The 13,112-nt window shown below is 37.3% G+C and overlaps 2 protein-coding genes across 2 annotated transcripts; both read right to left on the bottom strand.

Moving 5' to 3' along the window:
* Nucleotides 1-4,989: 4,989 nt before the first annotated feature.
* Nucleotides 4,990-8,322, bottom strand: LOC122292321 (cytochrome P450 714C2-like). Its single transcript, XM_043100603.1, has 5 exons — nt 7,921-8,322; nt 6,965-7,191; nt 6,362-6,606; nt 5,885-6,257; nt 4,990-5,559 (listed from the first exon to the last, which is right to left on the bottom strand). Exons 1-5 carry the CDS (start codon nt 8,216-8,218, stop codon nt 5,134-5,136), a joined length of 1,569 nt encoding a protein of 522 aa, XP_042956537.1. The 5' UTR covers nt 8,219-8,322; the 3' UTR covers nt 4,990-5,133.
* Nucleotides 8,323-9,131: 809 nt separating this feature from the next.
* Nucleotides 9,132-12,180, bottom strand: LOC122292320 (cytochrome P450 714C2-like). Its single transcript, XM_043100602.1, has 5 exons — nt 11,685-12,180; nt 11,063-11,289; nt 10,567-10,808; nt 9,989-10,346; nt 9,132-9,728 (listed from the first exon to the last, which is right to left on the bottom strand). Exons 1-5 carry the CDS (start codon nt 12,019-12,021, stop codon nt 9,306-9,308), a joined length of 1,587 nt encoding a protein of 528 aa, XP_042956536.1. The 5' UTR covers nt 12,022-12,180; the 3' UTR covers nt 9,132-9,305.
* Nucleotides 12,181-13,112: the final 932 nt, after the last annotated feature.

Below are 13,112 nucleotides of genomic sequence, written 5' to 3'. Positions count from 1 at the left end.
TTTGGCATACCACTTGTTTCACCCCAGAAGAAAGAACTAAGTATGCGATTAATGGAAGAAATTACCAATTTTGGCACCTGCAATATTGAGAGGAGGTATATTGGCATACTCGACAAGACATGTTTAAGAAGGATGAGTTTCCCTCCTGCCGAAAGAAGTCTCGTCTTCCAGCCACTGACTTTTTCCCGAATCTTGTGAATTAATTCTTCCAGTTGCCTACCCTTCAGTTTTCCATCTACTATATTCACTCCTAAGTATTTCATCGGGAAGTTGCCTTCTCCAAAGCCCGTAATACTCAAAGCTTCCTTTCTTCTGGCTAGAGAGATATGCTTGGAAAAAATTATGGCCTATTTCTCTTTATTCACTTGCTGCCCAGACCACTTCTCGTACACCCCCAATACCTTGACCACTGCTTTTATAGATCGTTTTACACCATTGGTGAAGATTATTATGTCATCTGCATATAACAAATGTGAGATGAGTGGCATTCCTCTAGCTTGAGAGAACCCTTCAATCGTTCCACTTTCATACTTACTCTTTAACAGCCTCGTGAACACTTCCTCCATCAAGATGAACAAATATGGCAAAAGGGGGTCTCCCTGTCGAAGACCTCTTTCCCCCTTAAAGAATCCTTTTGCAGTACCATTCAAGAGGATGGAATACCATGGTGTCGTTATACACATTTTGATTAGCCCACAAACCTCTTCCGAAAAACCGAAGGAACCCAGAACATGTAGGAGAAAGTTCCAATTCACGTGGTCGTATGCTTTAGACATGTCCACTTTCAACATCACGTTCCCAACATTCTTCTTTTTATGTATGGAGTGAACCATTTCTTAGGTCAAACTGATGTTTTCGAATATACTCCTCTTGGATATGAACGCCCCTTATTCTGGAGATATTATTCTCGGCAGAATATGCTTGAGCCTTGCTACTATTATTTTTTAGCACACTTTGTATATCACGGAACAAAGGCTTATGGGCCTAAATTTATCAAAGCCGGTTAGTTGCTGTATTTTGGGGATCAAAGCTACATAGGAAGCCGTATAAAACCGTGGGAGTTGTTTTTCTGCAAAAAAATATTTTACTGCATCCACCACGTCTCCTTGAATAAAATCCCAGCAGTGTCTATAAAAGCCGGAGCCAAATCCATTTGGCCCCGGGCTACTTTCCGTTGGAATGCTGAAAAGTGTCAGCTAAATTTCTTCTACAGAGGGACTCTTTATGATTTCTATGTTTTCCTCTTCTGATATAACTTTGTCTATGAATGGGTTCAGTTCAGGTAGGCCCCCCTCTCCTCCTTGGCTCAACAATTCTTGAAAATATGCAACTACTCCCTTGTGAACTACTTCAGGAGATTCAAAGTAAGTTCCATCTGATTTGAGCATTTAATTAACTTGATTTTGCTGCCTTCTCTTCAAAACCGAGTGAAAGAAACGAGTGTTGTTGTCCCCTGCTCTAAGCCATTTAACTTTGGCCTTCTGTGCTAGAATAGACTCCTCCCTTTTTTTCCATGTTTCTAGTTCTATTTTCGAAATAAGAAGCTCTTGTTCCACTGATTCCTCATATCCCTCCTATAAGTGCAAATCAAGTGTTTCAATTCTCTGCTCTAGTTCTCGGACCACTGTTTCCACTCGACCAAATTTTTCTTTGTTCCACGTTTTAAGCACCTGCTTCAGTTTAAAGGCCAGCTTCTCCAATCCCCTTCCAGTGTCTTCCTTCTCCCAACACTTTTTAGCTAGATTAAAAAATTCTTTATGTTCCATCCACATATGTTAAAAACAGAAAGGAGTTGGCCTGTACCTCTGAAAATTTTGGTCATAGGAAACTATCATTGGGGAGTGGTCCAAAGTATTGCGCTCCACATAAGTCAACAATGTATGAGGGAGCAACTCTAGGAGTTGTGTATTAATAAAACCTTTGTCTAGCCTAGCCCAACACCTTGCTAAACCTTCTTGCTCATTACACCAAGTAAGCCTATTTCTTTGGGAACTTATTTCGAGTAGCCCACATCCACTGATCCAGCTGTTGAATTCCTCCATTGCTATCATGGGGCGAGGAGCACCCCCCTCCTTTCATCGTTGGTTCTTATAACATTGAAGTCCCCTAGAATCATCCAAGGCAAATTCATCTACGCTTCCTCCTCCAAGTCCTTCCATAGCTGCCTACGAAGCCCATAGTTGCATTTAGCATAGACAAAAGTTAATAAGATCTCTGTACTCCCCTCCGAAATTTTTGCCGTAATAAATTGATAGCTCATGCGAACTACATTCACAACGACACTTTTATCCCACAACAGCCAAATTTTTCCAGCCTGTGTTTGGTTTGAGCACCCGTTTTCCAGCCATAGGAGCTTCTTGATACTTTCCATCTTCCTCTCATCCACAAATGTTTCTGCTAATGCTACTACTTTAACGTTAAATTTTTTTGCTAGCTTCCTCAACCTTCCCCTTGACGTGCCCAATCCCCTGATATTCCAATGGAAGAACGGGTGATAACCCGCTTGGTGCTTATGGTTGCACTTAAACTATCTTTCCTTTTTCTTTTATTTTTTCCTCCACTATTTCCTTCCTCAGACAAGTAGTCCTTTTCCTTCCCTGCTATGACATTCAATTCGCATTCTTCTTGATTTGACAAGGATTGAAGCTCTTCCAACGTTTCGCCTACTTGTTTGTCTTGTCGCCAGTCTTCCACCAGTGTATCTTCTATTAGTACAAGGTCTTCCTCCCTGCTGGCTACTTCTCGAGACTGTATCAGGCTATCTGGAAAAATTTCCTGTGAGTCCACCCATCTGTCTCCCACTTCGACGGGGGAGGTCATACTATCCAGCCCTTGCTTTGGTCCCACTAGTCTTTCCTGTTCCTCCCACTGCTCTCCCTCCTGGTCTGTCGTTCTCACATTCTCCTCTCCAGTCCGAATGGGTTCTTCCATAACTTCCACTGTGCCAAATTTTGTTCCTTCATTCCCTCCCATGTCAGTTGTCCCATCTTCAACATTCGGTTCCTTCTCACAGGGCTCCTTTGCTACCTTAAGTTGTTCTACTTTTTCAGGTGCTGATTTGCTCTTGTCTCTCCTACATGTCCTTTTGTTATGGCCCTGCATTTTACAGAGCAAACAGTAGGCCGGCAAAGTCTCGAACTCCACTTCTTGTTTAAAACTAGTCCCCGGCGCACCTATCCAAAAATAATCCAAGTGCTGCCGGGAGGCATCCATTTCCAAACAAACTCGAGCGCTGTCCGTTCTCGTCGCGCAGCGGGTTGAGTTATTAGATCGGATGAAGTTTCCTAGTGGCGCAGTTAATATCTTGAGGATTGAGTCATGGTAGTAGTTCGGTGGTAAGCCTAGAAGCATAACCCAGACCGGCACTATTGGAGACTCCTCCTCAGTAAATCCCTGCGTCCAATGAAAGACTCGGTATGGGACTCCATTTACCTCACTTGCCTCCCGAGAGAATGCCTTATCAAAATCTTCCTCCGACGTAAGACGCACAAACACATGTCTATTTTTGCTCATAGAAGAAACATGGCTTTTTGTTGTAGTTGGGATTCATAAGCACAGTACTACTTCGCTAACAAGCTGCTTCTCTATATATATCTAATTAATTGCTTGCCCTAATTTCTTGATCTTCTCTTTCTCCTCTATGCCTCTTTGTGTGTTTGTGTGTGTGTATATATATAGGGACATTAATTCTACTGTTCGTTTGAAGTTTAAAGATCGATCGATCACGACGACTGTCATACATAGTGATTATCTCATGGCCGGTACGTATAAGCTCATGTTTATAATCAAGACCCATCATGTGTTAAATTCACGGATATATACAACTTATTAATTGATTAATAATTTCCAAAGACGTTGTCACGTACAATATAAACTTCTTTTAACAGCTAGCAATCACAAAATATGGTAAAGCTAGCACAACCATTACTGGAGACTGGCCGGTGTTAACTTTATCCCACATGTACATGATCATGCATGCAGGATATATATATATACTGTATATATATGTATGTCGTTAATGATCATCGTCTAGACATGAGACATATATATAATCCATACAATACAAACAAAACTGAAACTCTTATTGTGTTGTGATTAATGTAGATACCATGTAATAAACGACAAAGAAATCAATAATCCAAAAATAATGGCGTCGAGTTTGTTGGTAATTAATCATGATCATGACTGGCATTGAACATTAATTATTTTTATCCATTTGATATAGACATGTTAATTATATACCGTCCTTTAATTTCCTCTTTTAATTTCTATCTCTTTCAACGTCATGATGATCATGATTTTCGGAATATATATGGATGATATTTATGGAACTCACATCTTATCGCAACGTCATAACATATAATTAAAATTGCATGATATAGCCTGATGTTAATTGAAACATCGACCACACGAATGATTGAATCAACTTTATGTGTTCATCCATACATATAATTTACGTAAAAAAATCTAGTTACAAGTATAATAATATACTAATATATATACATCAATCTAATATGATTGATCAAAAAATAAATTTTATTAATAACAGTGTCAATTTAAATTTTAAATATAAATGAATCAATATTAGTACATAAATTAATACATAACTTTATTTGTACATAGCAAAACTCTACCTACATTAAGTATCAAATAATCTTCTCTTTATGCTTTATTCATTTATCGCTTCCAACTATATGAAAGTACGTACAACTTATAGTTGCTCGGAATTGCATTATTTTAGTAATTTGAATACTTAATATGATACGTTAAATATATTTTATAATAAAAATAATTTTATAATTTAAAATATAATATAAAGTCATGCTAATATGTGAATATATTTTTATGAAATCATTTGATGATTAAAACATTTCTTTATTCTCAATTATGTGGGTCTAATTCCAGATCTTTTTATTTATTTATTTTATTTATCCCATATGATCTTTAGTCCTTAAAATATATCTAAAAGCCAAAAAACAAAAAATCCTCTACAAAACAAGGTGGTGTGGGCTTTTGGAATTCAAAAGTTATGCAAATTAATTCACTCACTCAAGCATGTGTGTATATTTATATATATTACTCTTTTTATTCCCACCGAAGCTATTATTTCTCAAAGCTAAGAAGTGTGATCGATCAAGCTGTCCAGAGGCGGAGACAAACTCCATTTTCAGGCACAATAACCAGCCTAAATACAGGGGAATGGTGGTATGCCGGCGAGAGTGAGAAGCAAAACTTGGACAGAACCAGAGATAAAATCACCTTCAGTTCCGTCATGGCAAAGTGTTGTCCGGCACAGACGCGGGACCCAACTCCGAATGGCATATAAGCCTGCGGAGTCTTGCAAGCCCCAACAATCCCATGAGCAAATCTTTCAGGATCGAATTTGTGGGCATCAGGCCCCCACAGATCACGATCTCTGTGTAATATTGGGATTGGAATCTGCATGTTCATACCTTTTGGGATCATAATGCCTTTGAATTCGATATCTTCCAAGGCCGTTCTTACCACAAAAACTGTAGGTGGGAAAAGACGCAATGTTTCATGGATCACCATTGCTAACTGCAAACAAATTAATTTCGATATCAGATGATACGTAGCCTTGAATAAGATGCATGTTTCCAGGCACAACCTTCAAATATGCAGAAGTATTATATATAGTACACAACATGATGTGTAAATGCATTGATGTATTCTCTAGTTTTGATCTTATTTTCTGGGATATTCTCAATTAACATGCATTTTTACAGAGGGCGTGTCCTTGGAAGATAATCTGATATAATGGAATAGAACAATAGATAGCAGCCAGTACTCACTCGTAGTGCAGTTGAGGTGATTAAAGAGAAATTGCTATGAGTAAATTGTGAAGATCGAGCAAGTAAAATACCGTTTTCATGTTTCGGAGCATGTTGGCATCCGGTGGCCTATCCCCACAGATTTCAAGCACCTCAGCACGAGCACGAGCTTGCCAATCGGGATGCGCAGCAAGAAGCATCAGGGCCCATGAGGCCGTGGTGGCAGTGGTCTCGTGGCCAGCAAAGTATATGCTTTTGCAATTATCCACCATGAATTCTTCCCATGGAATTTTTATTGGTCGGCCATCATTATCATATTTATTACTTTTGGCACCCTCCAGAATCATTTGTAGAAGATCCTTCTCATGTGATGATTCTGTTTGCTGTTTTACCACCTTTAATATCATGGAGTTGATCTTTTTCTCGTTTTTCCATATAGCTCGATTCATTTTGGTCGGCAAGAATCTATCAAATATTGTTCAAAAGTTGCATTACGATCAGTTTGTTCAAACTTGATCAAGAATCAACAAGATGATCAATGAATGCTACTATATGTCGTACATACGTACCTAGACCCTGGAACTCCAATACTTCTCTTGGACATGAGTCCCTGAAGCGTTTTGAGTTTTAGGAATATTTCTTCCCCTTGGGAATAGCCGCTTCTGAAACAGGCTCTTGATATAATATCTGCAGATAAGCCTCTCAAATCATCATCGACATTAATGTCAGCAATACCTCCGGCCTCATCTTCGAATCTACGCTCCCAAGTTGTGAGCATTGAGGTTGTTGACTCCACCATCAGTTTCACCATGCTCTTTTGGAAACGGCAGGATATTTTGATTAATCATTTGAGAATAATTCAAATTTAAACCTTTGAGTTATAAGATTTGTGAGTTGGGAAAGGATGATTTCTTCGTAAAAAAAAAAAGCTTTATGCTTTAAAAATTATACACTGAAATAGATGTTTGTAATGGTAAACTGGCATAGATTTACCTTAGGAAAAATATAGTTGCAAGCACAATTATGTACTAACCTGTGTACCAATATGATGTGATTGGTCAAAAAATAGATTTTATTGAAAATAGTATTAATTTAAATTTTAAGTATGAATAAATCAGTATTGGTATATAGATTAATGTGCAACTGTACTTGTATGTAGCAAAACTCTTTACCTTAACCTTCTCGACGTAGAACTCAGGAGCAATGGTCTTCCTTTGGTGGACCCATATCGGGCCGTTGGATGAAAAAATGCCTCGACCCAGAAGCGGCCCACGATCTTTGGATAGATAAGAAGGCTTCCCTAGGTCAAGGGATGTGCAGAGACAGATTTCCTTCACCATCTCAGCATCTGTTATATATAGCTGTTGTATGATTCCTGTTGAATACAAGAATACCGGCCCTGCCAATACAAATCTTAGGGATGAATCAACTAAGAACTTGATCTCGTAGCTCTTTCCCATTTAATGTTTCAATAAATAAATTTGAGTAATGCATATTAACTGTGCAAAACTCGTGCACTTGTTTGAAAAAAAAAAAAGCGAGATTTATTTTGAAATCGAAATGATTTTTTCATATTGACCTTAAATTTAACTAAATTTTTTTAAAAGACCGCATAATTTATATATTTTAATATTGTAAATATCATTTTTCAATAATCGATGTCATTAGTAAAGTCTAACACGTTGCGATTGTACGGTTTTTTATTTAAAAAAAAAAAAAGTAAAAAACCATAGAAAATGGGGCATCTCATCATATTCCTACAGAAACCTCATCGTGGGATCATAATTTATACAGGTAGTCGCTGTATACAGAGAATTATTATATACCTTTCTTAATTTGAGTGCGGCAAGTAAATTAATGTTCTAGATCTACCCCTCTCGACCATATCTAGACAATAACGGACATGGCAGCAGATAGATAAAGAAACGTTTTTTCTGAAAGAACCCACTACCTAGTATTAATCAATGTCTTTTTGTTTGTTTCTGTTTGGAATTTGGTATCAGACATTGTTTCAGTTTGGTGGTATAGAACTCTTGGGATGAAAAGTTGAAAAGACAAACCTTTGCCATTTGATGGATTGAATAAAACTAAATGAAAGAAGAAAAAGGAAAAGGGGAAAGATTAGTACCATACTCATTTTTCCACTCCTCCAGGTATGGGAAAACGATAGAAGGCCAATCACCAGAAATGGCGGTAGGGTAGTCCTCCGTTGCAGTTGTCGGAGTGGAATGTATCAGTCGTCGGTGTTGAAGAATTCTCTCCATATCGGGAATATTTCCCACTAGAAAAGAAGGAGAAGGTCCTCTTATCCCTTGCCTCTGAAGCTTTGCTCTTAGATTTTTTGGCTTCAACACCAAAAGGTTATAGAGATACACCAGCAAAACTAAAAATCCACCCAAAACCACGGATGCGATCGTGTTTGCCATCAGATCTGGCCCCTCCTTCCCCTGCCTGCTTCTGTAGACGTCTGAGCTTGCTCTGTCGTCTGCTTCTTTAGGTTTTCTTTGAGCTATTACCCCCACAAATATATATAAAAATATCCTTTTCTGTGTATCGATAAAAAAAGAAATATCCTTTTCTGGTGATGATGATAAGGATGAATTAATTAAGTTATAAGCGCGCCAATTAGATTAATGTCTACCTGCAAGTAAAAAGTAGGCAAACACCAGAAACTGAGTTGGTTCATTTAATGATTTTTTACGATCTGATAACTCTTATTTCGTCAATGAGTTTCATAATTGTATAAGGACAATGATAGAATAACAATTAAACTCGTGTTTTGTATGTGACCCATGTCTGAGTTTTGGGATTGAGTGATTTGTCTCTTGTACTCCTTTTTGCGAGAAAAACAAATTATATAACTTCAAAACATGTGCATGAATCTCAGGAAGTTAATGACCAAAAATCAGTTGGCAAAAGATTAAAAACAAGGATATTAGATCATTTTTAAAAGAGAACCCAGTATATATATATATATATATATATTTATATAACTACGTGCATGAATCTCGGGAAGTTAACGACCAAAAATCAGTCGGCAGAAGATTAGAAACAAGGAAATTAATCAATTTTAGATGGAACCCCTTGAAAGTGTTTTTAGGTGCATTCTGTCTTGGGGATTGACTTAACTATCACACACTCACTTGTCATTTCTCTTGTAGCATTCAACATGCAGATCTTCAAATAATTCCAACACGTACGAGTTATGGAGCTGGCTGGCTACATTTCATAACGAGAAAAAGGTTTCAATTAATTTCTCCCCACGTGTTTGTTCAATCAATATCTTGCTCTTCCCGTTAGTGAGGCTTAAGGTAAGGGCTTGATTTTCATTTCTGTGTGTTGGTCACAACAGTGCGAAGGATGCCTGTTCTATTGATTATCAAACAATATTAATATAGTGCAGTTTTTGCAACGCCATTTTCCCACAACATTGTAAACAAGGCAGCGCCTCTGCGTTATTCTTTTACAACCCCTACCAAAAAAGAAAAGCTTCTCAAAATCAAACGTCGAAGGTCACACTCTCCTCATATGGAGACGAACTCCATGTTCTGGTTCGATAAGCAATCTGTCAACCGGGGAGTGTCGGTATGTTGATGATAGCGAGAAGCAAAACTTGGACAGAATGAGACATAACATCACCTTCAGCTCTGTCATGGCTAAGTGTTGGCCAACACAGACACGAGCCCCGAATCCTGGGATAAATGCCTGTGGAATCTTGCAGGCCCCCCTAATTCCGTGGGAAAATCTTTCTGGATTGAACTCGTGGGCATCAGGCCCCCATAGATCTGGGTGTTGCTGCAACATTGCAGTAGGAATCCAAATGTCTATACCTTCTGGAATCAGTATGTCTTTGAATTTAATGTCTTGCACTGCTTCTCTTGTGACTGCTGGTACTGGTGGGTAAAGGCGCAATGTCTCTTGAATTACCATTGCCAGCTGCAAATAATCAGAAAGATTAGAATAAACTCCCATCATTTTGGTCTATACGGGATGAGAAAATTCATATTTTGTTAAATCCATTTCATGCTTTGTGGCAGATCAGGATGGCGTAAGAATTAAATCTACACAACAGTAAGAGAACATCTGGACCAGCAGATAATAGTTTGTAGCTCTTAATTTTCTAGCAGCCATATGCTATTCCTTCTTGTCTGTAAAAACACCCTTTATGGACATAAAGAGTTTATAATGGTACGTACTGTTTTCATGTTTCGGATCGTATCAGCATCTGGAAGGCCGCCTTTACACATTTCAAGCACCTCAGCACGAGCACGAGCTTGCCATTCGGGATATGCAGCTAATAACATCAAACTCCATGATGCTGTGACGGCAACAGTCCCATAGCCGCCAACATATATAGTCTTGCAATTATCCACGATGAACTTGTCAGGAGAGATATCCGACAAATCACCAGTATTTCTGGCTCCTTCAAGTATCATTTGCAGAAGATCCTTCTCGTGAGTTGTCTCCGTCCTTTGTTTAACTACCCTTACTATCATGGAGTTTATCTCTTTCTCTAATTTGCATATCTGTCTATCGGTCTTGCTCGGAAAAAACCTGATTGTTGTAGGATCAAGTTTAAATTGGTTGAAACCAAGTTATGGATGTTCACAGATTATAAAACATATTTATGAACTAAATTTGATAGTAAAATGCATCACCAACTCTGATGACAGTAGATTAAGGCCAAGTATAAACAGTGAAAAATGGTCACAACAACCAAACATCTTCACAATTTCTTGATGATATTTGTAGGAAAACTTTAATGCAATGGTACCTAAACTTGGGGATTCCGAGAGTTTTCTTCGACATGATTTTTTGGAGAGTTCTGAACTTCAAGAATATTTCTTCCCCTTCAAGATAATTGCTTCTAAAACAAGCTCTGGAAATCACATCCCCAGACAAGGTCCTTAAATCCTTGTCGATTTTAATGTCTGCAATTCCTCCCTCATTTTCAATCCTGATTTCCCATGCTCTTAGCATTGAGGTTGTACAGTCGACCATTAGACTCATCATGCCCTTCAAAACAAAGTTGCAAGTAGAAGTTTGCATCAAATTTTACAATTTATATCATGCAAATTGAATAATCCTCTGATTGACAGGGATCCATTTTAATGGCAAATCTTGACTTGTACTGGCTTCACTGTTTGAAATGGAGGGGGAAACAAAAACTAGTGGGAAAGAAACTTTGCTTTGATTATTGCTTTTGAAAGGGAGAAGTAATCTTTTTATCAATTAAAAAGTTACTAGTCTGCCATATCCGGGAATCTTACCTTGACCTTGTCCATGTAGAATTCAGGAGCTATTATCTTCCTTTGGTGGGCCCAAAGTGGGCCACTTGAGGATGCAATTCCCTGGCCCACCAAGGCTCCCCTCTCCTTGGTTATGTAAGAAGGTTTTCCTAGGTTCAGAGAAGTACAAAGGCCGATATCCTTCACCATCTCTATATCACCTGCCCACAATATCTGTATGCTTCCAATTGAAAACATGAGCACCGGTCCTGCCCACCAATGCGTCAGATGATATCACTCTATGAGTTTGGCTGATAACTCCAAAAAAACAAAAAAACAATGCGGGATGGAGAATGAATATTCATAATATGGGTTTTGCACCATTTGCTTAACAATCTACTGCATGCTCCAACTCTTCAACCCAAAAATAATTTTTTTGATTTCTACTGAAAAATACAGTCTTTCATTTTTCTCCATGACTTGTAATGATCGAACAGAAAGGATGAAGAGAGGTGTATTAGGAAATTATTAGAATTAATCGTTACTCATAGACATCAATATTTTGAAAATCCTTTTCGATTTTTCTTTTCTTTCTCTATGGCTATGGCTATAAAAATTTCTTTCCTCATAAATGGGCACAGAAAAACAAAACACTAGATCGTACCATATTCATGTCGCCACTGCTCCAAGTGAGGGAAGATCGTCGAAGGCCAAGCATGAGAAATATGGTTAAGGCTGGGGTTGTCGTGTTTTGGATTAGTTTCTGCAGCAGCAGCTTGGACCTTAAGGTAGATTTTCTTCATGTCTGGGATATTCCCCAAAAGAAACGAAGGGGAAGGCCCTCTAATCCCTTGCTTTTGGAGCTTCGATCTCAGCCTTTTCGGCTTCAAAATCAACAAGTCACAGAGATGCAAACCGAATACAAGTAACCCACCCAATAACACCGATACGATGATCTTTGCTGCAAGGATTTGCTCTTCTCCTATCATCATCATCATCATTTCTTTTCTTCTACTTCTAATGCCTAATAAAATGCAAGGCGTCAAACGAAGAGTAGATGACCCCTAGTGATATATACAATGGCAAGGATACGCTACTTGTCCTGCAAAAAGACAAGATACAGAAACAATAACTAAAAACAAAGGGATGATGCATGATAGATTCCCCCCCCCCCCCCCCCCCCCCCCCCCAAAACTATAACTCATCTTGTAATTGTCTCCTAATTTATCCATTCTGATAATCGCTTTCTAAATTATTGAAAAGTTATAATGTCTTCATTTTCTTCTTAAAAAATAAAATTATTCATAAAATTTCTTTTTAAAAAAATATAAAGTACCCTTATTAATTTAAAAGCGCGCATGCCGTACTTGGCCACCAACAAAGGCAAGACGGAACTTCTCTTGGGAGAACCGAGTCGTATTTGTTTTATCAGATAATCGGATGAGTGTATACCGGTTTTAAAAATATAATAATCGATATTAATTTATTATTGAAATTAAAATTTTTTATTTTTTTGATTTGATGATTTTCTAGTTTTACGAATTATCTATATTATAATATGATGTTTATATATTATATTAAACTATTAGTCTACTATATTATATTATAAGTATATTATTTTATAATAATTAATACATATTAGTATAGTATTGAATTTAACTGTAGTATATATAAATTCTAGACTTTTTATATGAATATATATAAAAATTATAAGATTAATTTTAAGTTATCACATTTTATATTAATTTTATATTATAAGATTGATAGACTTGAATAATAAGATTAAAATTTTATTTTATATTAATTATCAATTTCATATATAATATAATATAAAAAATTATAAATATATATACTGGTCCGATTTGGTTTAAACCAATTTTAAAAATATAAAAATTGGTACTGTACCAGTTTAAGATCGGTTTCAGTTCTTAAGAATCAATATCGCACTTGACTACTTACAAATCTGACTGGATCCACCAGTTCGATATGATTCAACCGATTTTTTGATTCTTTTTTTTATACCCTCAAGTATTTGTTGATCTTTCTAAACATAGTAAGATCAATTATTGAAGGGATTTTTACATTGGACAAA

Source organism: Carya illinoinensis, chromosome 13, assembly GCF_018687715.1.
Source record: "Carya illinoinensis cultivar Pawnee chromosome 13, C.illinoinensisPawnee_v1, whole genome shotgun sequence".
Lineage (NCBI taxonomy): Eukaryota > Viridiplantae > Streptophyta > Magnoliopsida > Fagales > Juglandaceae > Carya > Carya illinoinensis.
Note: the sequence above shows the minus strand (reverse complement) of the source record. Positions and strands in the feature narration are given on the sequence as shown.